The sequence below is a fragment of the Elephas maximus genome, chromosome 23 (assembly GCF_024166365.1).
Source record: "Elephas maximus indicus isolate mEleMax1 chromosome 23, mEleMax1 primary haplotype, whole genome shotgun sequence".
Taxonomy (NCBI): Eukaryota; Metazoa; Chordata; class Mammalia; order Proboscidea; family Elephantidae; genus Elephas; species Elephas maximus.
Window position 1 is genome coordinate 55,628,849 of NC_064841.1, and position 27,821 is coordinate 55,656,669.

The 27,821-nt window shown below is 42.4% G+C and overlaps 1 protein-coding gene across 9 annotated transcripts in view; it reads right to left on the reverse strand.

Moving 5' to 3' along the window:
* The window catches only part of SPATA13 (spermatogenesis associated 13), a 207,974-nt gene that overhangs the window by 80,071 nt on the left and 100,082 nt on the right, over positions 1–27,821 (reverse strand). For all 9 annotated transcript variants that reach the window (XM_049867142.1, XM_049867143.1, XM_049867145.1 and 6 more), the window contains 2 exons: positions 20,005–20,358; positions 18,001–18,145 (listed from right to left, as the gene is read on the reverse strand). In XM_049867142.1, the coding sequence (XP_049723099.1) occupies positions 18,001–18,145; positions 20,005–20,358 (499 nt within the window). The remainder of the gene's footprint in view (positions 1–18,000; positions 18,146–20,004; positions 20,359–27,821) is intronic.

Sequence of the window (27,821 nt, forward strand, 5' to 3'; positions counted from 1 at the left end):
AAGCTTTTTTTTTTTTTTTTGGTTTGATTTTTTTTTTTACTAACTTTTATTGAGCTTCAAGTGAACTTTTACAAATCAAGTCAGTCTGTCACATATAAGTTTATATACACCTTACTCCGTACTCCCACTTGCTCTCCCCCTAATGAGTCAGCCCTTCCAGTCTCTCCTTTCGTGACAATTTCGCCAGCTTCCAACTCTCTCTATCCTCCCATCCCCCTCCAGACAGGAGATGCCAACACAGTCTCAAGTGTCCACCTGATATAATTAGCTCGCTCTTCATCAGCATCTCTCTCCTACCCACTGTCCAGTCCCTTTCATGTCTGATGAGTTGTCTTCGGGGATGGTTCCTGTCCTGTGCCAACAGAAGGTTTGGGGACCATGACCGCCGGGATTCCTCTAGTCTCAGTCAGACCATTAAGTATGGTCTTTTTATGAGAATTTGGGGTCTGCATCCCACTGATCTCCTGCTCCCTCAGGGGTTCTCTATTGTGCTCCCTGTCAGGGCAGTCATCGATTGTGGCCAGGCACCAACTAGTTCTTCTGGTCTCAGGATGATGTAGGTCTCTGGTTCATGTGGCCCTTTCTGTCTCTTGGGCTCTTAGTTGTCGTGTGACCTTGGTGTTCTTCATTCTCCTTTGCTCCAGGTGGGTTGAGACCAATTGATGCATCTTAGATGGCCGCTTGTTAGCATTTAAGACCCCAGATGCCACATTTCAAAGTGGGATGCAGAATGATTTCATAATAGATTAAAATAAAACTTCTGAAAAGCAAACTGAATAAGATCCAGAAGCAGAAAGAATAAAAGTCCATGAAAAATCCAAAAACTAAGAGATCACAGAAATAAGGTTTTACGGTGTGGTTAAAATAACTACAAAGGCACCCCTTCCTCAAAACGCACATACCAACAACTACTATCGCTTTTCTTCTCTTTCCTTTAAAAAAAATTTTAGTGGAGTCTCTAGGTAGCACTTTGGAAAATCATTAGATAATGCCTGAAATTTTGTGCCAAGAGAATCAACAATAAAGATCCCATTGAGTTTTTTCCTAATAACCTGAGTTTATGCATGTAAAAAGGTCCTTGGGTAGCCTTTTCATCTACTAACCTAAAGGTTAGTGGTTCAAACCTATGCAACAGCACTGCAGAAGAAAGACCTGGCTATCTGCTTCCAAAAAGATTACAGCCAAGAAAATCCTACAGAGCAATTCTACTCAGTAACACATGGGGTCACCATGAGTCAGAATCAACTTGATGGCAGCATTTTTTTCAAATGCATTTAAAGTTTGTTTAATCTATGTTCTAAGGCTTCACTCATTTCATAAGTGAGGAAGCTAAGGTCCAGAAAGATTAAGTGACTTGTCTAAGGCTAAACCACTGGTTAGTGTAGTTAAGTCAGTAACCCAGAACTCCGACATGAACACAGCCCACTGCTCATCATGACCCTTGACCTCTGTGTAGGTAATGTTTCTCTTTAGTTCTTTGTAATAACAATCTGAGTACTTACTGTGTCCTAGTCATTTCTTAGACATCTGTGGGATAGATAATATTAGTATCTCCTATTACAGATGAGCAATGTAATACTCTGAGATTAAGTAACTTGACCAAGGTCACCAGCTAGCCAACAGAGGTCTGGGACTCAACTCTGGCTTTTTACCCAAAATGTCTGTTAAGAGGAAAATTGACTTTCATTACACTAATTAGAATAATGCCAGAAAAACTGTGAGTTCTCTTCCTTTTGTGATTCACTTGGTCTACATATCAAGAATTCTTATAGTCTGATTCTACTGACCATCCTAAGGAAAAATAGAACTATGTTGTGGTCTGTTTTTAATCAAACCATCAATGAGTTAGTTTATTTCTAACAAACTAGACGTAGGCCCTTTTTAAATCACAACAACAAAAACAATAAAACAAAGCAAAACACTGTTTTGGCCAAGCAAAAAATAAATCCGAAGTGTTATTAGTTTGTTAACATTACTGCAACTCTTATCAAAGGCATATGCTTCAGTCATTGCTTACAATTCAAACAATTTAATTTTTATAAAATCAAATTTGAAATGACGTAAGCCCTTCTAATTAAAATTGCCCCACTTCCTAAATGCCGGTGTATTACATCATAATTCTAAATCAAGGAAGGGGACTTTCTGAAGTATACCTAACATGACTCTTTCTGTCAGTAATATTTAATAAGAAATAAACACTGATGAATTCACGTTAATGAGCTTTCAGAGACTATAAAGCCAACATAAATTTTTAACGGTAAAATAACAAATAGTTTTTAATTAGTCCTGGCATTTATGGAATATTTTCAGCTATAAAATCAGAAAACCATCAAAACAGACAAACCAAAATCGATGAAATACCTCTATTTTAAACTCAATGCCTTTACTTCCCCAGCAACCTCCCACTCCCCATCCTCCCACTGCATTCTGCCTTCTGCCCTAGCACTGAAATGACAGGGCTTTTGCCAAGGTCACCAAACTCTTCCTTGCCGTCAATCAATGGATAGGTTTCAGTCTGTATCTAACTTGAGACTTGGCCATCTCAAACCGTTAGCCACTACCTCCTCGAAGCCCTGTCCTCCTTTGGTACCTGACACCAGGGGCTCCTGGTTTTCCATGCACCTCTCTGGCTCCTCCTTTTCTACTGTCTTTGTGGGTTTCTCTTCTTTTTCTGGTCCCAAACGCTGCTGATCCCCAGGCTGCTGCCCAAGATCCTCTTCCTTTCTTGTTTTTCACACATGCAGCCTAGATGATAACATTTACTAGGGCTTTAAGAATCCTCCGTTTGCTGATGATTATTCAAATCTTCACCTTCAGGCTGGATCTCCCTCTTGAACAGCAGACCCTTATAACCATCTGCCTGGTGACAACATCCCCACTTAGATGTCCCACAAGCTCAGCAACTGAACCCAGCTCCCCCCAATACTGCGCTCTTCTCCTATGCTCTGACCCAACCAGCTGTTCAGGTAGCTGGGTGTCATCGCCAACCACCCCCTCGCCCAAAACAATGAAACGATTACCCTGACCTCAAAGTTGTTCATTTCTCTAGCATGACTGCCATTTTCTTAGTCTAGGATCTGTCGCCACTGGCTTATATTATGTAAGTGACTCTCGTCTCTTGGTGGCTCCACAATCTAGCCAGTGACCTCTGATCACATCAGTTCACTTAAAACCGTTCAGTGATGCCTTTTTGCACCCAGGATAAAGCCTAATCCCCTGAACACTGGGCCCTGATGGCCCAGGCTCCTTTTGACATGTAGTAGCTGGATCTCTAGTCTACCCCTTCCACTTGCCTTGGCTTGAGCCATGCTGACCTACAGTGATCTTCCTCCTGTTGTTGTTAGTTGCTGACAAGTTTATCCTGACTCATGGCGAACCTGTGTGTGCCGAGTAGAGCTGCTCCATAGGGTTTTCAAGGCTACGACCTTTTGGAAGGAGACTGCCAGCCCTGCCTTCCTAGGTGCCCCTGGGCAAGTTCGAATCGCCAACCTTATGGCTAGCAGTTCGGTGTTTGCGCCAGATATAATCGGGAAGGCCAAAAATCCTGATCATAAAAGATGATACATACATTCATACCATATACAGTTTAACTGAAAAGTAACATTATTTTCCTTTCTTATGATGTAGGATCAAGGCTCTTGGTGTATACCATCTGGCTGGAACTTTGCCCCTTATTTCTTGCATAGGCCATCACCAAATATGATTTCCAGCTTGTTTGTTTAAAGTATAGCAATACCCATAGACATATGTGAAGTAATACGAGTAGATTCCTAGACTTTTTTCATTTTTTTTTTTGCAGCTGTCTGCTCTCATCTAATTTGACAGAAAACATTTTTTAGCATCACACCTTTACTGAGTCCTTCCAAAGAATTCAATTTAGTTTCCATACGTGCAAGTCTCTTTTCGGTCTCATATTGATACTCCATTTGTATATATTTAAAAAAGCTCCATAACTACAACAATAAATACAACTGCCACAAGCAGGCTTGGGGTTATGCCATTAGTTCCTGGTAAGGATACAACTCAACTGGTGAGCTCAGTAGACATATGGCACCTACTAAAGCCAGCAGTCAGCATGCTGTGTACACCAGCCTGCATGCTTTCAGAAGGAAGGACATCTTTAACCTGATAAGAGAATTTTTGTCCGCTACTCTACTCTGGGTCACTCAAATGGTCTCTCCTCTTTCTGGCCTCCAGCCTTTTGCAAATGCTGTTCCCTCCCCCTGGAATATGCCCTCCACCTAACAGGCAACCTAATCTAACTCCCATCCATCCTTCAAGTCTCAACTTTGATGTCATTCCTCAGAAAGTCTTGGGACTCCCCAGATCTGAGTGCTCCATTTACACGTATCCCGCTGTAAGGTTACTTTCCCGGTCTGCATCATACGACACTGGAAGTCCTATGAGAACAATCTCAGCTTACTCATGATTACACTGCCAGCTACTAGTTCAGTTGTCTTGCATGTGATCGGGACATAACATACATTTGTTAAGTGAATCAGTATGAAGTATCTCGTAAACCAAGAGCACAATTAAAACCCAACTTGGAAAGGTTTCGTAGCACACTGGACACTTCCTGAAATCATACTGTTCGATTATGTCCTAACTGCATATCAAGTAGCATTTTCCTGGGGAGCCCTGGTGGCACAATGGTTAAGCGCTCAGCTGCTAATCTGAAAGGCTGGCAGTTCAAACTCACCAGTGGCTCTGTGGGAGAAAAGACCTGGTGATCAGCTCCCATGATGAATGCAGCCTAGAAATCCCTTTGGGCATTTCTACTCTGTCCTATAGGGTTGTTATGAGTCAGAATCGAGTAGATGGCATACACCACCAACAGGATTTCCCAATGATTTCCTGGTTATAAACTTCATACTAATATTGAATATACTTGCTTTATCAACCCATACTTAGTGCCTTAATAAAAACAAAACAAAACAAAAAACCCAAGTCCACTGCCATTGAGTGGATTCCGACTCACAGCAACCTTACAGGACCGAGTAGAACTGCCCCAGAGGGTTTCCAAGGCTTTAGGGTTGCTATGAGGCGGAACTGACTCCATGACAATGGCTTTTAATCTTTACAGAAGCAAACCACCAATCTCTCTCCTGGGGGGTTTGAACGGCCTAGAGCTCCTAGTTCTTAAGAAACCAAACCCAAACCAAACCTGTCACCGGCAAGTCGATTCTGACTCGTAGCAACCCTACAGGCCAAAGCAGAACTGCCCCATACACTTTCCAAGGAGCAGCTGGCGGTTTCGAACTGCCAATCTTTTGGTTAGCAGCCAAACTCATAATAATAATAAATACATAAATAAGTGAATGTTTTCCGTTTCTGGACGGATACACTTCGGAATGAAATCGAAGTGAAATAATGAGAATTCCAGACGTGAAGAGAATGTATTCAAGTTAAGCCGAAATTGTATTTTGAAACTACTGTGCCTCAAAGGCAATGGAAAATACCTTGGAACTTCTTTTTTCTTTAGACAAACCAACCTTACATCTGTGTAGGAAAACAAATGAAGGGCTGGCGAGAGGGCAGGGCGGCAGTCGGGTGGGGCCGGGCCCCTGCGGCCAGGTCCCTGCGCGAAGTCTTGGCGCAGGTGTCCACATGGCGGTGGGATGCCGCGGCGTTCCACCCCCAGCCAGGTGACACAGTCGAGCACCTCCAGGACAGATGCTGGCCGCGCTGGCTCTCACTTTAAGAAATGCCTACACATGGCATTTATTAGCAAAGGGGAGGAGTCCTGGCGTTCCTGCCTTCGGTTTTCCAGCTGCGCCCCGCCTACTGCGCTTCCAAAGGCTACCGGGCTACTCCTCAGCCAAGGAGAAGCCAGGCGGTAGAAGTCAAGCTTTAAGGCATCGGGCAGAAACCAGCGGAAATCTGTGCTTAAGGGTGGTTTGTTGATGTTTAGCAAAACTCTGGCTACGTTCGCTAACTAGGACCTGCTCTATTTTTCATTCCTGCGCCCTGGTAAAGGCTCCTGACAAGTTTTTCCAGGTCGATATATAGTGCAGGAAAAGCAAGATCGATTGTACGGGAAAGCAGGAAGTTATTCTGTGGTGGAAAGTGTTGCCACCCACCAACATTTTTAGAGTTGAAGTTTTCTTTAAAATAGTCCCCACGGTCAGTGTGTTCTTGTGGTAAAAAGGCAGTATGTCTGATTTCTTATTATTGAGTAATTTGCTTTGAAAATTTTTAAGTATCTTATACCCCACACCTACCTCTTCTTATTCTAGCGGTCTTGGTGAAATCAAGTATCAGTTTGAATGCATCTGTTTATACATATTTTTTTTAACTTGGTTTCTTATTGACAGGAGAACCAGGGATTTTTAAAACCTCAGAACAGGTTTTCAGAATTTAGCTAGTATCCTCCATTCACCAATCCTTGGCCAGCTCTGATGTTTCACAGAGAAGTTGGCCAGCATACTTTCTGGGTTATTCTGTCCTTTGCAGATGACGATGTTCTTTATCATGGCATGCCTTTAAGGACTGGATGTCTGGTTGTCTCCTAATGAAAGATACACACAAGTGCTTATGATTTGGAGTTTACCAACACCACAGTTAGCACACTGATGTATTACCACACCACTCTGCTGGAGATGGAAAGACACGGCCTAAGTCACCGGAGGGCTAGACTGGCTGTTTCATTCTTCTTCCTAGCTTGCAAAAAGTGACTCTATTCAAAAGAAATAAAAATATTGGTTTTTAATTTCTATTTTTTTAAAAGCAAATTAAGCAATTATTTGTCTGAATTTTTTAAAAAAAGTCTAACCAAGTCAATTCACCATGTTTGTACCCCCTCAGAAGAGAAAAGCATTTAACCTAATTTTTATACTTAGTTATTATTGTACCTAATTTGTCATTTTCTTTCCTTTGTTGTCTGGCAACAAAGTAGTATTGGTTAACTAAACAGCTACTTTTTTTGTTTTTAAATAATATTTTATTGTGTTTTCAGTGAATGTTTACACAGCAGTTTAGGCTCCCATTCAGCAATTTTTACACAAGTTGCTCAGTGACATTGGTTACACTCTTCAGAATGTGTGAACAGTCTCGGTATTTCCATTCTGGATGTTTCCTGTAATCCAGTTTCCCTGCCCCCTTACCTTCTCATCTTTGTTTTAAAGTAATTCTTGATCATTTCTCTCATATAAGTGATTTTTTAAAGGACAACAGTATAAGTGCTACTCTTTTAATATAATACACAGACTTTTTTGCTTTTATTTTTTAATAGTACAGCCAAATCTAACGATTCCAGTGCATGGGCATACTTTAGTCCTCTGCTTGCGACCCAGAAGGATCCCACTCAAATGCAATAGCTAAAGAAACTGGATATTCTTCTTTCTGGGGAGATAATGAAGATAATCACTTGGTTTCTCACAAGAGCAAATTAATCTGAACTTGATGAATGGGATGACTAGAAAGGGAAGGGTGAGTGGGCACATGGAAACAATTTTGAAAAGTGATCATATTTCACTTCCAATTAAAGCGTACAGACTAATTAAGGGAGGGAGTAACTCAAAGTAAGAATGAGGAAAATTAGGCTGTGATGGAATAAATTGCCTTGGATGTGAGAAAAAAGCTTCATATAAGAAGAAAACAAAATGTAGAAAGTTAATTCCCAGAAAGTTGTTTAACAGCTTAGGCACATTTCCTAAGAACCAGGACCCAGGCAGGGAGGATTATCCAACAGGCAAGGTAAGTGGATTATCTACAGGGAACAATTTCACACTTTTTCAGCACATCGAAGATTCTGCTTCTAGGTATGGCTGGCATCTGTCTCTCTCCCAACCCCACAGCACCTTCCTACAGAATCAAAGCCTCTTTCCAAATTTACAGTCCCTGACAGGGGTGGATGACCCCGTAAGCAAGGTAAGCATGGGCTTACTTGTGCTTACTTACTAATATGTTGTGAACAATTTCTCACGTGGTGAAGCCTCTGTTAAGCCCATGTGAAATTGTTTGGTACAGATTAGTAAATTCATGTTTACCTTGCTTACTGGGTAAGCCACCCCTGGACCCAGGGGAAAGAAAGGGCCATAAACACCATCACCAGTAACACTATTACATGTGGAGCTGGCAACCTTCCACACATGAACTTTATAAAAAAAAAAAAAAATTTTTTTTATAAACTCATAACTGCCACTATGATTCATTATCCTGACTCTACCATTTAAATACCATACCTGGCAGTCAATAAACATTACCGAGGATGTTTCATGTGGCCTTTCTATACAGAGATAAGACAAGTACTCTAAATAAAGCAAAACTACAGGCAGCATAGCAAAGCGCTGTGGTAGTTCTCAGAAGGGAGACCCTGCCTTCACCTAGAAGAAGCAGGTCTTCATTTCTTAAAAACAACAACAAAAAAAAAAACCAAAAAAACCCTAAATTCCCGATGCTCAAATTCTCCATATTTTGAGAATAATTTAGTTGTGGGCAGCTCCTCTTCATTTGGGGGATTTTTGAGAGCACTGATCAGGGAGGAGAAAACATACTTTTATTATTTTTAAAAAGTTTTTATCATACAAGGAGCCCTTGTGGCAAAGTGGTTAAGAGCTATGGCTGCTAACCAAAAGGTTAGCAGTTCAAATCCACCAGCCACTCCTTGGAAACCCTATGAGACAGTTCTACTCTGCCCTACAAGTTCTCTATGACTCGAGGCATCAAGTTTGGTTTTTTGGTTTATCGTAGAAACTTCCAAATAAACGCAAAAGTAGAAAAATTAATATAATAAACCCCACATACGCATCCACAATTGTCAATATTTTAGCAATTTTGTTTCAACTATTTCTCATCAGCTTTTTGGGGGGAGTATTGTAGAGTAAATTTCATATAATTCATATATATAATTTCATCCAGAAAACAAATAAGGAAAATAATGACTTAAAAATTACTCAGTATCATAACTAACAAAACTAACAGTAATTTCCATTTAGTCCATGTCAAAATTTCCTCCGTTTTCTCAAAACTATCTTTTGACAGCTTTTTTGTTGGTATCAGGATCCAAAGTTCACATATTACATTTAGATTAAACCAAATTTTTCAATTTGGGTGACACAAGAGCTCTGGCATTCTGTACCTGAGCTCAAGAAGCTGGGTGTCATTCTAGCGGAAAAGCTGGGTGTCATTCTAGCAGAAAAGCTGGGTGTCATTCTAGCACTCTGCTGGGGTGCGAGGCTAGGAATCCCTTGGAAGGAATTCACAGACTAGGAGACAGAAATTCTGCAGCCAGTCTATCATATATGAGCACCTCTCTCCCAAACCAGATGATGGGAGTGGCAGCAACTTTTGTAAGCAATTTGCTGGCCAGTCTCTCTAGCAGGAGCCTTGCTGGCGCAGCAGTGACGTGCTTGGCTGGTAACCAAGAGACGGGCAGTTTCAACCCACCAGCCACTCCAAGGGAGAAAGATGTATGTGTTGCAATGAGGCCCCCATCTCAATGGAGGTAGGAAGCTGCTGTGGTGACAGAAGGGGCAGGACTGTTTGTCGCAGGGAAAGTGGGCACAGCTGCTGTCATAGGGAGCAGGGCCCACCAATCAATATTGCTTTACAAAACTTATAGTAACTCCACCAAGGGATTCCTTGATTTGTGTAATAGAAAATCTCCAAATCAGATCTTGAGCCACCACCATGACAGAGAATCACCAGCCCCCACTCAGTTTCCAAACCTATATCAGTTCTCAGACTCAGAGCCTCTAGGATGAAGGCGAGGCCAGTAGCCTTGGGGTCATTCTGCTATTACAACTTTTCCTCCTACTCTTCCCCAAAGGCATCTTGCACCATTTACCTGGGTAACTGTGCCCCTAGGGAAGGGAAATCTCCCAGAGGTAAAATTTATGCACAGTTTTTCCTAACCCCCTCTGACTGAAAGGAGAGGTGGCCCAAGTAAGGTTTCAGACTATGTGAATTCGCGATTTGGAGCAAAAGGCTTGGCTGAATGGCTTGGGGGAATCTGAAAGAACAAAATGGGTAACAGATCAACTTGGGGAAGGGCTGTGATTGGATATACCTGAATAGACTCAAAGCATGAAAAACTGTATCCCATGTGAATCCCATAGCAAACGAGGCTTCTTAATAATCATGTGGACATTATGTCTCACTCTGCAGATGCCAAACAATCTCCTTTCATCTTGATGCTTGCTCAGTAGGTCCATGAAAAAACTTGGCCATGGTGGCAGAAATGGATGCAGAGCCTCTTTAACCCACACGGGCTTCTCCTCAGCAAACATGGCTCCTTGAAGGACCCAAACAGCTACTTGTGGAAAGCTGATGACAATGGACCTGTCTCAATTTCCAAGTTCTGCTAAAAAGAAATACCAGAAGTGGATGGCTTTAACAAACAGAAATTTATTTTCTCACAGTTTAGGAAGCTAGAAGTCCAAATTTGGATTACTGGCTCTGGAGGAAGGGTCTTTCTGTCTGCTCAAGACAGAAATCCTTGTTTCAGCTTCTTCTTGGCACTCCTTGGAGATCTCCACGATGCATCTATCTTTTGCCCATTCCAGCTTGGTCCTACGCCTAATCTGCTCTTTTTATATCTCAAAAGAGATTGTCTTAAGACACCTCCTACAATGATACGACCTCATTAACACAAAAAATCCTATTCCCAAACAGGATTACATCTATCGGTATTGGGGTTAAGATTTCAGCACACATTTTGGGGGGACACAATTCAATCCACAGCAGATGCTTTTCATACAAAGAGGTCAATAATTTGTCCTTACTGAAAGACACACTCATTTTAGATTGGGATTTCTTTTTCTTGACTGTCAGAACTCTGCTGCAATCCCACTGAAGGCCTTACACACTGTCATGGTATTTCACACAATATTGTTCCTACCCAAAGAACTCCACAATGGAAAAAATGTAGGCCAGTGCCCTAAGTTTCACTGGTTTTATCACACCATCATCCAGAATCATGTTACCACATGGAGAAGAATAATAGCCTATTGAAAGCAAAATTATGGAGTCAGTCTGAAGACAGATCTTGAAGTTAAGATGCTGACCTGTATGGGGTACGTGGTTGAAATCTGTGACTAATATGGTGATGTTCGCCCTCACCAAAATATGTGTGTCCTGAAACAAAGGGTGAACCAGGAGGTAACTTCATGTGATTATTTAATAATCAACTTGCAAAATGTTTGCTTCCCACTCAGTAACTATGCTCTGTCAAAACTGATTTTAGTCCCTGGGATAGTTAGTTTTATGTGTCATCTTCTTAGGCAAGCCATTTAATCAAACATTAATCTAGGTGTTACTATAAAGGTATTTGTAGATGTGCTTGACACCTACAATCAGTTGACTTATAATTAAATGAGATTATGTGGGTGGGCCTCATCCAATCAGTTGGAGGGAGCTAAGAGCAGAAATCGTGGTTTCCCGGAGAAGAAGAAACTCTATCTCAAGACTGAGGTGCCAACTTCTGCTGAGTTTCTACTCTACCAGACTGCTTTACAGATTGCAAACTTGCCAGCCCCTGCAATTGTGTAAATTCCTTAAAATCAGTCCATCTCTCTTTCATTTTTTATACATATATATAAACCAAGCCAGTTGCTGTAGCCGCCGTTCCAACTCCTGGTGTCCCCACGTGTTTCAGAACAGAACTGTATTCCATAGGGTTTTCAATGGCTGATTTTTCGAAAGGAGATCACCAGGCCTTTCTTCCAAAGAGCTTCCGAGTAGGTTCAGCTGCTGACCTTTGGGTTAGTAGTCAAACAACCATCTGCATCACCCAGGGACAGACAGACTGGCACACACACACACACGCATACTGTTTCTCTGGAGAAACCTGACTGATAAAGTCTGCCAAGAGAGAAGTACTTCCACTAGAGTTTGATGATAATGGTCCCACTGAATTACAACTAAGCGTGGCCATTTTAGCCTCCTCACGCCACTGAGAAAATGCGCACCCAAGGGAAACATGGTGCCTTTTATGGTCTCTGCAGTCCCTGGACTAACGCAACAGTCTTCTAATGAGTCTCACTTCCTCTGCCTTTGCCCTAAACTGTCCTTCCTCTCTAAAGCATAAATCAGAATGTATCATTCCTGTGCTGAAAATGGCTTCTCTTATACTTTGAATAACTCAAACTCGTTATCATGACCTGCAATAACCTGGCCATAACCTACGGCTCTGACTGCAAGGTCCTCTTCTCCTCCCTGGTTCTCTTGGCTGCAGGCACTGGCATCCTCTCGGAAGCTCAGGCACACTGTGTTCCTTCCTATCTTTGGGCATGTGACACCCCTTCTGTGTGGACCTGTCCTCCCTTAGATCTTCACACAGCCGTCTCCTACTCATCTTTCAGATGTCTGCTCTTTAGAAGTATTCTCTCTCCCTCCCCACGGTAATCGTCAGTGCCTGAGATGGTCCTAGTGATTGACTTGTTTAATCTGTCTGAATGCTAGAGTGTATATTTTTGTTATGCCATACCCTCTGCTGTATTCCAAATGGTAACAACAGTGCCCAGCTCATAAATGATGCTCCATAAAGTTTTGTAGACTGACAAGGTATTTTTTACTAACTAATAGGATGGAAGAAAGGAGACCATGGCAACTCTAAGCAAGCAGGCCCACTAACAGCTCAGAAGCCTAAGGGGAGAAGGTTTGGGCCACCCTACCCAGCAAAGAACCCTACCAGGTAAGGTGCTGGGCAGAGGCAAGGACAACACACAATGGGAACTGGAGAAGCAAAGTTAACAACCCCACCTATAGCCCTGCAACCAAAGACAGGAGAGAAATTTCCTTTTTTGATGTCACAGGTGGTGCAGTTAACACACTGGGCTATTAACCGAAAGGCTGGTGGTTCGAGGCACCTCAAAAGAAACACCTGATGATGTACTTTCCCCAAATTGGCCACTGAAAATTCTATGGAGTTTCTACTCTGACACACATGGGGTCACCATGAGACAGAATCCACTCGACTCAACAAAAACCGGTTTAACATTAAAATACATAAACCAAAGTATTTATTTTCTATTTCCTTTTCCTTTCCTTCTACCTGTGATAATAGGGTGATGCTTAAATTTCCCTCAGGTGATAAAAATTTAAAAGGCACTGCAACAGAACTGGAGGAGGACTGGACCTTACTTGGAGGTCTAGACTTGGAGATGTTTGCAGTAATTGATCAGCCTTTGGGGTGTGTCCCTTCCGGGAAGGAATGAAAGGGTTTTCAATTATACACGGAATTAAAAACAAAACAAAAAGCAAACCCTTGAGTTGATTCTGACTCACAGCAATCCAATAGGACAGAGAAGACCACAGGGTTTCCAAGGAGCAGCTGGTGGATTCAAACTGCCAACCTTTTGGTTAGCAGCTGAGCTCTTAACCACTGCGCCACCAGGGCACCATACATAGAAGAGTTGTTTCATATTAGAATGACGCTCTTTTGGAAATTAGTGCCCTCTGCTCTGCTGTATTTTTCTTTATCGTACTACCTAACATGTTGAACAGTTACTTGTTGATTTATTCCTTGCATCCTCTCACTAAAATCTAAGTCCCTGAGTGAAGGACGTCATTTTGTTCACTGTTCTCACCTGGCACACAGTAAGCACTCAGTAAATGTTTACTGGATGAATAAATGAATGAATGAACATAATACCTGTCCAGAATATGTCTCAATTTCTCACAGCACCTCGATTCCACTTGGGAGAATTACCTTTCCTCCAATGTGTTCAGCCTTCTTGTTCTAAGTTGCCGTCTAGTTGGCCCCCTACTCACAGCGACATGAAGCACTGAACGCCAGTCTGTCCTGTGCCATCCTCAAGAATAGTTGTGGCTTGGACCACAGGGTTTTCGTTGGCTGATTTTTGGAAGGGGCTCACCAGCCCTTTCCTCCTAGTGCGTCTTAGTCTGGAAACTCCACTGAAACCTGTATAGCATTACCTCAACACACAAGCCTCCACTGCCAGACAGGTGGTAGCTGCGCCTGAGATGCACTGGCTAGGAATTAACCCAGGTCTCCTGCACGGAAGACGAGAATTCTACTACTGAACCACCAATGTCTCATGGGTATCCAGCCTGAGTGAACAGGCAATTCAGGTGCCTGCCTCCTGATATAGAAGTCAATGGGTCCCTGCAGGCACCTAAGCTTGGAGAATAGAATCCTCTATTCTGGTATTTGGACTCAAGTGACAGACGGCTAGAAGGACAGGTATTCATCCACACGTGGTGCCAGGGAGGGCACCAGGACCACTCCTTGTTGCTACATGGCCTTTCCTGTAGTTCCTTGGCTCCCAGGAACAACCTTGATTGCTGTCTACTTACTAGCCTGGTTCCTCAGCCATCCCACCAATTCTGAGAGCCACTGACACCCCTCCAAGAAATTCCCTTTTCATTCAAGCTAGCCAGAGTTAGCTTTTGTTGCTTCTCAACCAAAGAACCACAACACCCTCACATCAAAAAACAGTGTTACAGAAAGCATGGAATGAGGGCCTGTACATAGTGCATGGAGCTGGGAGGAGAAACTGTCTCCGTTCCTACCACCCTAATGACGCTATTTTCATTTTTGCATATTCTTTTTATATCTTTGACCATATGTGTACATATTGTATACAGTTGCAATCATGGTATACATGTGATTTTGTTTCATGCATTTACTCACTTAAAGTAGTCATTTTTTCTTTAGTTACATGTTATAAACTGTTTGAAGTAGTCTCCCATATAACAATTCAACCAACCATTCCACAGTAAGTGGGCATTTAGATTGCTTCAACTTTTTGCTATCACAAATAACTCTGTGAAGAACGTCTTGCACATATAGCTTTTTTCTTCTTTTGGATAACTTTCTCAAGATGCATCATCAGAAGTCGATTATTAGACCAAAGAAGGTGAACATGAAACATACAGCCAAACCGCAGAAGAATTATAATGAATTTACTCTGAGTTTCACAGAACTCTGACTAGGAAGAATTTTGACATATGGTGAAGGGAAGGAAGGGAATTCTAATCAGAGGGAGTAAGCAGAGGCAAAGAGAGTGTGAGAGACTATGGCTGACAAAGGGAAGCCTGAATGGTAACGTCTGGCAGGAGAAGTGGGGAAGACAGATGGAAAGTTAGACTGGGGTCGCAGAAAAAGCCTGCACACCAATCTAAGGAGCTTGGACCTTATTCCACTGGTGACGGGGAGAGCTTGAAAGTAAAGAACCTAGCACAAGCTGAACATGAAAAATAACTTTGACAAGAGTGTGTATGGAAGACTGGCATAAGGAAGTGATTGGAGACATGGTTAGAGAAAGGGTCAATGAACTTGAGAAGCCAGGGACCCTGGAGGACAAAAATTGACTCTTTGGACACAGGTTCTGATCCCAAGGTTTGCAGCCTGCTCATCTGGGAGGAAGACAAAGCCATCAGGAACAGGTGGGCCATGGGCTTAATTCAGGAGTAATAGGATCTCTCTCTTTTGGATTTGTTGGATTTGAGATGTTTACAAGTTTCCTCAACCTTTAGCTGCTATCTAATTTCTCTTTCCCATTATGTCCTGCTTGACAAAATAGTGTAACTTTGACTCCTCTTATTAAGGTGTGTGGAAGTGAGTTAGAAGCCATGTAAACACACCAGAGGCGGTCACATTTCCTCATTATCCATCACTAATTGACCTCTCACAACCCTGTCTGGCTCTCCATGCCCACTCCCTGGGCCTCTCCTCCCCAACTGCTGCTAGGTCAGAGGTCATCAGTGACCTTCCTGCCACCGTGATTGTTGGCCCTTTCTGAATCTTCCTGCTCTTCAACCTGTCTTTAAGACTTCCGTCAGCTTCAGTGATGCTACATCCTTTTTTTTCTTTTACTTCTCTGACCAGTCGTTGTCTACGGTCTTCTCCTCTTCTTCTCACCCTCTAATTTTTTTAATTTATGGCGTTGTAGTTATCTAGTGCTGCTATAACAGAAATACCACAAGTGGGTGGCTTTAACAAATAGAAATTTATGTTCTCACAGTTTAGGAGATTAGAAGTCCAAAGTTAGAGTGCCGGCTCTAGGGGAAGGCTTTCTCTGTCCGCTATGGGGGAAGGTCCTTGTCTCTTTTGCGCTTCTGCTCTTGGGTGATATTTATGTGACTTGGCATCTCTCTTCCTCTGCCTCTGCTTGCCAACTTGCGTTTAATCTCTTTTATATCTCAAAAGAGATTGACTCACGGTACATCCTAATCCTACTTCATTAACATAATGAAGACAACCCATTCCCAGACAGGATTATAACCACAGGCACAGAGGTTAGATTTACAACACATAATTTTGGGAGACACAATTCAATCCATAACGTGGTAAATATATATGTAACAAAACATTTGCTACTTCAACACTCTCCATGTGTACAGTTCAGTGACATTAGTTACGTTTGTCATGTTGTTCAGCCATTACCATTATCCACTTCCAAATTTTCCCATCACCTTTAACAGAAGCTTAGTGTCCCCTAAGCAATGAGTCCCCCTTTCCCCCTTTCTCCCACCGGCCCCTGGGAACCACTAATGAACTTTGGTTTTTATATACTTCCCTGTCTTAGATATTTCATGTAAGTTCACCCTCTAAATTTAAATGTTCTCAAAGTGACATTCTCAGCCCTTCCAATCCTCTTGAAACTACACTATCTGAATCAATCCACTCTTATGATTGGAGTTGCTACCATTATGTGGCAAACTTGCCCACACAGCCAGTTAGAGCTGGGCATTAGACTCCTAATGCCCAGCTCATCACCCTCCTTGACCACCACACTATATTCATAAAAGTCAGGCAGTACAGGCAGCAGCTGAAGATTAGTAATTTGCCATGCTTCTTTAAAGGGTCATTACAGTCCCTTGGTTTAAGCATGACCTTCGGACTAAAACTCCATTTGACTGTAGGTTCAGATCATATTTCTGCTGCTTCCTGAGTGAGTGACAGTTTACTTCTTTACGCTTAGGCTTTTTTATCTGTAGAATAAGGATAATAATACCCGTTGCCATCAAGTCAATTCCAACTCATAGCCGCCCTATAGGACAGAGTAGAACTGACCCATGGAGTTTTCAAGGCTGCAATCTTTACAGACGCAGGCTGCCACATCTTTCTTCTGAGAAGCGGCTGGTGGTTAGAACTGCTGATCTTTCAGTTAGCAGCCAAGTGCTTTAACCACTGTGCCACCAGGGCTCCTTGAGAATAATAATAGTATCTACAGTGAATAAATGTGTTAATACACTAGAGCACATAGGATAGTGTCTGGCACACGGTATGTGCTCAGTAAACATCAGCTCTTACTAGTCTCACTGAGTATATGCCTGGCTGTGCCATCACTCACCTCACTGACTGGCATTGAAGTGAACATTAACGTAGGGGAAGACTTCATTTTTTATGAATTTTATGTTAATTCAAATAAACATGTATTTATTGGGTAAACACTATGATGGCGTAGCTGGGTGGTGCAAGCAGTCAAGCATTCAGCTGCTAACCGAAAGCTTGGTGGTTCCCGTTCACCCGAAGGCATCTCAGAAGAAAGGTTTGGTGATTTATTTCCAAAAATTCAGCCACTGAAAACCCTATGGCAGCACACAGTTCTACTCTGACACACATGGGGTCACCATGAGTCGGGGCCAATGTGACAACAATTTGAAAAAACAGTATGATAGCATATTAACTACTATATTATATAAACTGTACTTTGGTGTTCAAAACAGTGTTGGTGAATTTCAAATAACCCAGAAAAGAGCTTCAAAAAGATGAGGGTGAGTCCTTAGGACTCCATTCCCATTTGAATTTCCACCTGTAAGAACTGAGGAATGTAGATACCAGAAGAAAAGCAAACTCCTCACACTCGGGTCCCTGTGACGGCCCAGAGAGCACACTCCTGGACAGGAGGTAACAGGTGACCAGACGATATTCATAAACATATGGGAGCAGGATGAGCCCTGCTTCACCATCAGGCAAAGGAGCAGAAGCTCCAGCCCAGAGAGAGGCCGAGACGGCGCAATCACCCATGCGCCTGCTTTTCAGGGGAAAAGCAAAGGCAGGCCTCTGCTCGGAGGGCACGTGAGACTTACTGTTGGATGCTCTCATCTGGCGTCGGCGTCCCACTCGATCCAGCCCAATGGGGGTGCTTTGGGAAAACGTGAACGGACGGAACCGGGCCGAAACAGCTTTGTACGGTGGCACCTGGTGAGCTGGCACCGGAGGCCTGGTGGCGGGCTGCAAGAGGAAATCAAAGAGCTGTGAGGAGATGCCAGGAAGTCACAGCTCCTGCAAGAAGATCACACGCAGCTGTGAGGTGCTCAGAGGTCTCGCCTCAAAGCCACTCACAGCTGAGATGGTTCCTCCAAACCATGTAAGCCTCAGGCTGCACCAAGGATCAGCTGCAATGAATCAGCCTAAACATTTAAAAAATCATCATGAACCCACTGGCTCTTACCTCATAGCATCACTTTTATCATATTTGTCAGCTACATACCAGGAGGTCATACCAGAAGGTCACACCAGGTAAAAGCAAAAAGTCTCAGAAGAGGAACAGTAACTTAAGGAAGTGGCAGAGTTCTCACACAGACAGTGTCAGAGGATGAGGAAGATGCCTTTCAAGGAACAATCACCAAAGGAAGCAAAGACTGAGGCAGAAGCTCTCACCAGCCAGAGGGACCCGGCTGTGGGCCCACGCGCTTATCCTGCCTCATCTCTTCACCCCTGCAAACCCTCTGCACAGATACTAGCACATGCAGGAACTCGATAGTCATTTGTGGAACTAAAGGCAATTATTGTTTAGCTAAGTCACCATGACAACTGAGCTCCTTTCAAAGAAGACTTGGTTTCCTACAAATTTATCCTGGTCTCCTTAGAACCATCTATACGCTGTTTTGATTTTCCATATCAACTATCCTGATAACTATATGGCAAAGCCCAAGTCTCTTCACGCTTTCCTTATGTTTTTCCTATCTTTCCACCCAGCTCCCTAAGTTCGGTTATGTTGCAGAAAATTATTTTACTACACACCTCTTTGATGCTCTGACATGGAATAATTTGTAAGTGCTTAGAATTTCTTCCCTATGCTGTGTTTTGAGCTAAAATAGGTTAGAATTCGATTTCGCTCAGAAATATTTCCTACCTAGCAATGTGGAGCATCTTAAACAACCAAAAGCTCTTAAATATTTCATGGTATTCTTCAACTTAATTTTTTTTTTTTACATTAAGAATTTAATTCAACCCAATTTGGTAAAGGAGGACCTTTTGAGTGCTTGCTATAAACAAGGCATTGTGCTGGGATTTACAGGGAGTATGTCATACAATCCAATATTAAGACTAATACAGAACTTCCCTTTTAAGAGAATTTTACAGGCTATTTATGACAAGAGCTGACAGGATTTTAACATGAGATTGGACACTTCCTCATATACTGTTTTATGAACTCTTAATCATGGCCTGGGTATCCACCTCACCAAGCAAGTACAAACTCCTCCCCCACAAGGCCTTTCAATGTTTTGTATCCTCAACATGCTCACTGGGTACTTGATTGACACGTTGATTTATAAAACATGCTAAGGGACCAATAGTAAGATTTTAATCTACGGTCAAATAGATTAAGGTTGCAAAGTTGCAATTGAAAAGTAAAGACTAAGGAAATGATTTTTTTTCTAAGTTATTTCCTATCTCCTAAAGAAAAATAGATTTCTTCTTATCTTTACATTCCACCAGTGGATGATACATTCTCCTTCAAGAATTTCTTCCTTCAGGAAACTATGACCTGGTACCCTTCTCTTTTTAAAAATCTCAGGTTATTTAAAAACAAACAACAAACTAGTTTCACGTGTTTTTTTTGTGATGCCAGGAAAGAAAGAAGGTTAGTAAAAGTGGGTTAGCACCCATCCAAAGGTCAGGTGGTTAGTTTTACTCATGCATGTTTTCACACAAAGTCAGGAAGCAAAGGTTGAGAGTTGACAGCAGCATACCAGGGGAAGACAGAGAGAAGGAAAAGCAGCGTCCCGCTGAGTGTGCCGCAGCAGAACAGAAGCAGGACCCTCAAGGAGTTTTGCTGGCTTTGGTGGAAGCACACCAGATCTTACTTGAGTTAGAAGGGTCTCTATCTCCTCTGCCGGGTTGTTCCCATAGAAGCTGACGCCACCTATCACGGAAATGGGCCTTCTTCTCCGGCTTCCTTTAGGGAAGCCCAGGGGAGCTGCATCAGTGGGCACCATGCCCGGCTGGTGCTCACCATCCACAAAGTCCATTTTCTGGGCGTCTACAGCAACAGAGTCTTCAGGGATAGACAGACTTCGGCTTGCTGACTGGCCATAGTCCGAGAGGGGTCTGGGTCTTGACCTCTTACCAGAACCCCATCTCCTCCTCGGAATCCTCTGTGCCTCTGCCTTTTCTTCATTCTGTGCCGAGGCTCTCCGCCAGTGCTCATCAGTAACCACCTTTTTCAAATGTGAACAAGTTAGGTGAGCTCAGATATTCAGGAGGGTATTAAACAAGCACAAACTATGCATCCCCTCCCACCTTCTCGGTCCTTCCTCAAGGCATTCTTGGTTTACTAGCCTATTAAAAAAAAGTTATTTATGTAATAGAAAGTGAGGACACAATTAAAGCATGGATTAAAATAAGCAAATCTAACCTTCATTTGACATGAATTAGATACCACGATTTAAACTGATGCTTGTTGACCACTGAAGAGCTATGACAAGAGACATTAAGAAAACGAACACCATTGTTAATTAAATGAGCTGTGGCAGGCGTCTCCCAAAATATCTACAACAATAGCCCGAGGAGAGGCAGGACTGCCAGTAGAAGAAATGAATGTGTAATGCTATCTACATTGCTACTCTTAGGCCATTTTCTCTCAATAATGTGAGCTACTTAAAAATAGAACGTGCTGTAAGATTAAGTTCAGCGCTGTTAGGATCCAACCCGAGATGATCACTTTGATCAGGCTCTGGGGCTCCAGGGAGCGGGGTGATGGGTAGGGGTCAAAGAACTAGGTCGGGTGAGGTGTGTGATCTTGGACAAGTCACAACCTTTCTGGACCTCAGGTTCCAGACTAGACAATCCCACAGCTCTCAGGAGTCTATGATTCTAAATTGGCAATACCTTCTAATTTTCCAAATCTCTTCTTCAGAGGCAGCGTGATGTACTTGCGGGGGGGGGGGGGGTGGTGGGGAGGGGGACCATGAGCTTTGGAACTGGCTCTGCCAAATCTGGCTCCGCCGCTTGCTAGATTTGTAAACTCATACAAGTTGTTTAACCCTGGGTACCCGGTTCCGTGATTGTTCATGGGGGATAATAAGTCCCCGTGAGGATGAAATGAGACAAGGGTGAGATAGCCCTTATCAGCTGTCGTTAATGATTGCTCTTAAAAAGCTATGCCATAGAATAACCAGAGCCAGGAATAAACCTCTATCTCAGCAGACAAGATACAGCTGTTGCAGAGATAAAGCAGGGATGGTGCAAGGGGGAGTCTGTGGCATGCCATCACAGCATGCTTGCCAGTCACGGCTAGATGACTTCAGTTCTTCCATTTCTATCAGTGGCTTTTAAAACCAAGACAAAAAAGGATGTCAGGGCAAGGGCATCGTGAGAAGCTGTTCTTGCACAAGTGAGCATAAATAAAAGCTAACTGTGATGCTACCTTAAATATTTATACAGTTCCATCAAATACATAAAAGGGAGACTCTGGGTGGTGCAAAAGTTTAATGTGCACGGCTACTAACTGAAAGGTTGGAGGTTCAAACCCACCCAGAGGCACCTTGGAAGAAAGGCCTGGTGATCTATGTCTGGAAAATCAGTCATTGAACTTGAGAAGTCAGAGTATGAGACTAGAGCAGGGGAGCCTTGAGTCAGGTGTACCGGGCAGGCAAAGGCGCAGGCCAGGGAGGCTCCTTAACCTGAAAACAAAATGGTGGTGGCCCAAGAAGCCTCGCTCTTATCATTTAGTAGCAACAGAGACTTGAAATGGCAGGTCTCATAATTTCCAGTCAGGTATGCCTAGAATTTCCCAAGATCACATCTCATCAAGAATGTGATAAAGTGCCAAGGATGCAGGAAGGGATGTACAGATACTCTACTGCAACCCCTTCTTCTTTCAAATAAGGGAAACTCAGACCTAGAGAAGTTCAGTGACTTGCCCAGTCTCACACAGCCAAGTAGCGGCAACAGGTGACACTGAAATGGAGCTCTTGTAATTTCCAGTCCAGAAGGTTTTCCACTATACCATGTCACCTCTGCTGAAAAGAAAGCACAGCACAGATCCTAGCAAACTCCACCTACCCTGCTTTTTACCAACTCTCACTGCCTTGAACGCTATTTTAAATTCAAATCGCCATTAAGGGAACAGAGGAAAGAAATCACAGAGAAGTTCATATAACTTTCTGCATCACATCTGAAAAACAGACTATAATGGGTAGTTTAAATAAATTGCTAAATTAAATGGCACAGACAACTTAAGTAAACAGTAAGAACAAAACCATTTATATTACTACCCTGTGAAAAAAAAGATGTACAAATGACATGCTGGAAAAGAGAAGCACAACAAAATTACAGGCAAGGAGTCGTCTAACTGCTCACTATCCACATGCAGTTTTGTGATTGCTTAGTTGTTTGTTTCTGCCCTTAGGCAACATGCAGCCTGCCTTTCCTCACTGACACTAAAAATAAGGAAATGGGTTTAGGAATACAAGAAGTTGTCCTAGTTGTTCAGGTAACAAATCCTCTAAGGACCAAAATACACTCCAGGAAATGGTCTAAACTGGGTAAAGCTGTGCTCACAGCAAGGAAATTATACAAAGAGGGGACATAGCGTGGACAGGATAATTCACTTCCACACCTTAGGCCTCAGTTGTCACCTATTGTTCCTGCACTGGTGAGCATAAATAAAAACTGCAATTCTACTTAAAAGTATTTATGTATACAGTTCCATCAGAATATGGAGGAAGAGAAAGCACAACCTCTAAAAGGTACAAGGAGTCCCTGGGTGTTCCCAACAGTTAATATGATTGGCTGTTAACTGTAAGTGTGTAGGTTCGAGTCCACCCCGAGGTACCTCGAAAGAAGGGCCTGGCGATCTACTTCTGGAAAATCAGCCCTTGAAAATCCTATGCAGCATAGTTCTCTGACACAAATGGGGTCACCATGAGTCAGAATTGACTCCATGGCAACTGTTTTTTTTTTTTTTTTAAATATACAAGCACACACCAACAAACGACCCTCTCCAACAATGCCAACAGCCTACCTCAGAATGTGCTACGGGCAGCGGCTGGCCACAGACACACTGAAGGAACAAGCAGGTGACCGCGTCCATGTTTTCTAAAGATTCGTCTTTGCCTTTAAAACACTACAAGCAAGCAGGGATACACGCCTAGTCCAGGTTCTTTCACAATCTGGCAGTCTAAGCTTCAGATAAATTCAGGGCTCTATATGCTTGAATAACCAATTCACGCCCAAGTTATAAACTCTTGTAAACAGACTTTGCCGAGGAGTCCCTGCCCTTTTAACTCTTGCTTCTCAGTATCACTTTTAAAGAACTTTCCCTAGTTGGTGTTTTTTTTTTCTTATACAAGATTTCTTTCTACAAAAGTAAAAAAGCCAAGATCTCTCACCTCCAGTTAGGCACTTCCAAAAATTTTTTTGAGACCACAGTGAAAGAAAACTGTTAACGGGGAAAAAAAGGCTTCCACAAAATAATTTGATTTCACACATACCCCTTTAAAAGCCTGGCCTAAAATACCTAAGTATATGGGGTCAAACATCAGAGTAATTCAGAAGAAAATATTTTAGGCAAGGAAATTAAAGACGCTTTATGAAGATTTGGAAAAAAATTAGAGAGACTTCACTCCAAAGGAGCTAAAGGTATCCTGAAGACGCATACTGATAAAATAATCAAACCTGCCAGATTTTTCCAGGAAACCAGAATCCTACACACCATGGAGAATTTAGGCACAATGAGAGAGCTAGAGGTCACAAGGGAAAACATCTTCACAGTCAATGATGTAGAGTACTGGGGAGTAATGAAAATAGATTTTGGAATGCTTACTGCATGCCAGACCTGTCCCAGATACGTCAGTCTTCACAACCACTGAGTAAGTACCATTAGTCATATTTACCTTGGGGTGAAAATAAATAAAATTACTTGCCCAAGTTAATATGACAAGAAAGAGAAGGAGCCCATTTTACAATCTGGTCTGATTTCAAAATCTCAGTCTTCCCACTCTACAATACTGCATCCATGGTGTGCATTTTTACAGCAGACTTTTTCCAGTACCAGGTGCCATCAAGTCAACTGACTCGTGGTGACCCCATGTGTGTCAGAGTAGAACTGTGCTGCAGAGGGTTTTCATTGCCTGAGTTTTTGTAGGTAGAATGACAGGCCTTTCCTCCAAGGTACCTCCAGGTGGATTTGAACCACCAACCTTTTGGTTAGCAGCAGAGAGCATTAACCATTTGCACTACCTGGGGACTCCATAGCTGGAGGAGGCTAGGCTTCATATATCCCTTAGAAGTACAACTAATTGGAGGGAGCAAATGGAGTGTGCGGAGCGAGTGACAGTCATCAGAAGCTCAGAACGTTTATGGGGCACTGGACCCTCTTAGAAAAATTGGTGAAACCTATAGACCTCTTCTCAGAATCAAATTTTGTTTTTTTAAAATAATTTTTATTGTGCTTTAAGTGAAAGTTAGAAATCAAGTCAGTCTCTCACATATAAACTTATATACGCCTTACTACATACTCCCACTTACTCTCCCCCTAATGTCTCCTTTTATGACTGTTTTGCCAATTTCTAACCCCCTCTACCCTCCCATCTCCCCTCCAGACAGGAGATGCCAACATAGTCTCAAGTGTCCACCTGATGCAAGTAGCTCACTCCTCATCAGCATCTCTCTCCAACCCACTGTCCAGTCCAATCCATGTCTGCTGAGTTGGCTTCAGGAATGGTTTCTGTCCTGGGCCAACAGAAGGTTTGGGGACCATGACCACCGGGATTCTTCTAGTCTTAGTCAGACCATTAAGTCTGGTCTTTTTATGAGAATTTGGGGTCTGCATCCCACTGTTCTCCTGCTCCCTCAGGGGTTCTCTGTTGTGCTCCCTGTCAGGGCAGTCATTGGTTGTGGCCAGGTACCATCTAGTTCTTCTGGTCTCAGGATGATGTAGTCTCTAGTTCTTGCGGCTCTTTCTGTCTCTTGGGTTCGTAATTACCTTGTGACCTTGGTGTTCTTCATTCTCCTTTGATCCAGGTGGATTGAGACCAATTGATGCATCTTAGATGGCCGCTTGTTAGTGTTTAAGACCCCAGACACCACACTTCAAAGTGGGATGCAGAATGTTTTCTTAATAGAAATCATTTTGCCAATTGATTTAGATGTCCCCTGAAGCCATAGTCCCCAAACCCCGCCCTTGCTCCGCTGACCTTCGAAGTATTCAGTTTATTCAGGAAACTTCTTTGCTTTTGGTTCAGTCCAGTTGTGCTGACCTCCCCTGTATTGAGTGTTGTCCTTCCCTTCACCTATCTACTATCTAATCAGTAAATAACCCTCTCCCACCCTCCCTCCCTCCCCCTTCTCGTAACCACAAAAGAATGTGTTCTTCTCAGTTTAAACCTTTTCTCAAATTTTATAATAGTGGGCTTATACAATATTTGTCCTTTCGCATCTGAATAATTTTACTCAGCATACTGCCTTCCAGGTTCCTCCATGTTATGAAATGTTTCACAGATTCATCATTGTTCTTTATCAATGCGTAGTATTTCATTGTGTGAATATACCATAATTCATTTATCCACTCGTCTGTTGATGGGCACCTTGGTTGCTTCCATCTTTTTGCTATTGTAAACAATGCTGCAATAAACATGGGTGTGCATATATCTGTTCGTATAAAGGCTCTTATTTCTCTAGGATATACTCCAAGGAGTGGGATTGCTGGGTCATATGGTAGTTCTATTTCTAGCTTTTTAAGGAAATGCCAGATCGATTTCCAAAGTGGTTGTACCATTTTACATTCCCACCAGCAGTGTAGAAGTGTTCCAATCTCTCCACAGCCTCTGCAACATTTATTATTTTGTGTTTTTTGGATTAGTGCCAGCCTTGTTGGAGTGAGATGGAATCTCATCTCAGAATCACATTTTTAAATGCATAAAAGAAAAGAAATATGGTTATAAAGTAAATGAATCACAGTAAAACCTATGAAAGCCAGAACCTGTGTAAGGCAGGTTCCTGTCAAAAAGGAAAACTCAAATATTTTCCACTGATAGAGAGCAATAGAAAACCTGTCAAAGGTGGAAAACTTGCAAGACCTGGAAAAACAAGGCAACCCCACCGAGTTCTGACTGTCATAGGGTTCGCTGTATTTTGAAATATAATTATTAAAATATTGCAATATACTAATACATGTGATTAGTTACTAACACATGAATTAGCACAACTAGTGATAGGTCTAAAAACCAGCACTGCTTTGAAGTAATGACAAGTGTAAGTGATATTTCAAGATATCAGCAAAAACTGTACTGTAATGTGAAAAATATCTGTAATTTCTATTGGTGACAACATCACAAGTATTGCTAAAATTGCTATGGTTTGGTGCCTACATTCATAATTGAAAGAATTGCTAAATTTTAGCTAGAGGTTAGGAAAGATAAAAATTTCCCACTCCCTGATTTCTGTCAATGGAGCCATTGGATGAACCTCCTCAGATCTTAGGTTAAAACCCACAAGTAAGATAATACTACTTAAAAGTAGCCTATGTAGGCGGAGACAAAGCCAATATGGCACTACAGACAGAACCACCATGCCATCCCTCTGCAGCGAAGACTTGAAAAACTAAGTAAGACAGATACAAATATCAATCCTGGAATTCTAAGTGTCAATTGAAGGGATAAATATCTCAACCAAGCACTGAATGGAATAAGAAACGGACAGAGAACAGAGAATAAGGAGAGCTATGGAGTGGAGGTCCCCAACCAGTTAGCATGGCATGGACTCACCATCTTGGACCTCACCCACCAAGGACAGTAGACAGGGAATACAGGAAGGCAGCTTCATGGAACTCCCAACAGGAGACAGAGCACCCAATCCACACATCACATTCTCTCTCTTCCCTCTTGCCTGCCTGCACTGTGTGCCTAACACCACACCCCCGAGCAGCAAAGGCATGGACCACCAAACCTGCCCTGCACTGCCCTCCAGTCCCACCCTTCTGGCCCCAGTATGTGCCGCAAACAACCCACCTCCACTCCTCCCCCACTCCTGGACCTGCCCTGCTGAGCCATTAGCTGAGTAACCGGCCCTGCCAACCTGAACAAGGTGGTGAAAAGTATCAGGGTGACATATAAGCTAGCAACAAAGCACGCCCAGCCTGCATGTCCAGACATAACCAAATAAAACAAAAAGGAGGATGAAATAAACAAATCTACAATCAATAAATGAAGAAAATAATTCCTGAATCTCCAAAAAAAAAAAAAAGAAAATAGTTTATTTATTTATTTATTAATCTCCAAAGGCAGCAGAAAATATCAAAACATATTAAAAAAACAGAACAGGATAGTTCCAGAAAGTGACCAAAATAAAACATCAGATGACCATCTGGTAGAAGAAAAAGCATTGGAGCTACCTGATAGGGAATTCAACACTCTAAAATTCAGGGCTCTCCAAGAGATGAAGGAAAACACAGACAAAAATAAGGAAAAAACAGACAAAATTATGGGAAATACAGATAAAATCAGGGAAAACACAGACAAAACAATGGAAGAATTCAGGAAAACTATACAGGAACAAAATGTCAAAATAAACAAACAAGTAGAAATCATACAAAAACAGCAATTAGAAATCCAAAAGATAAACAAGATTTCAGAAATAGTGCAATAGAAGGTTTGAGGAGCAAATTTGAAATAATAAAAGA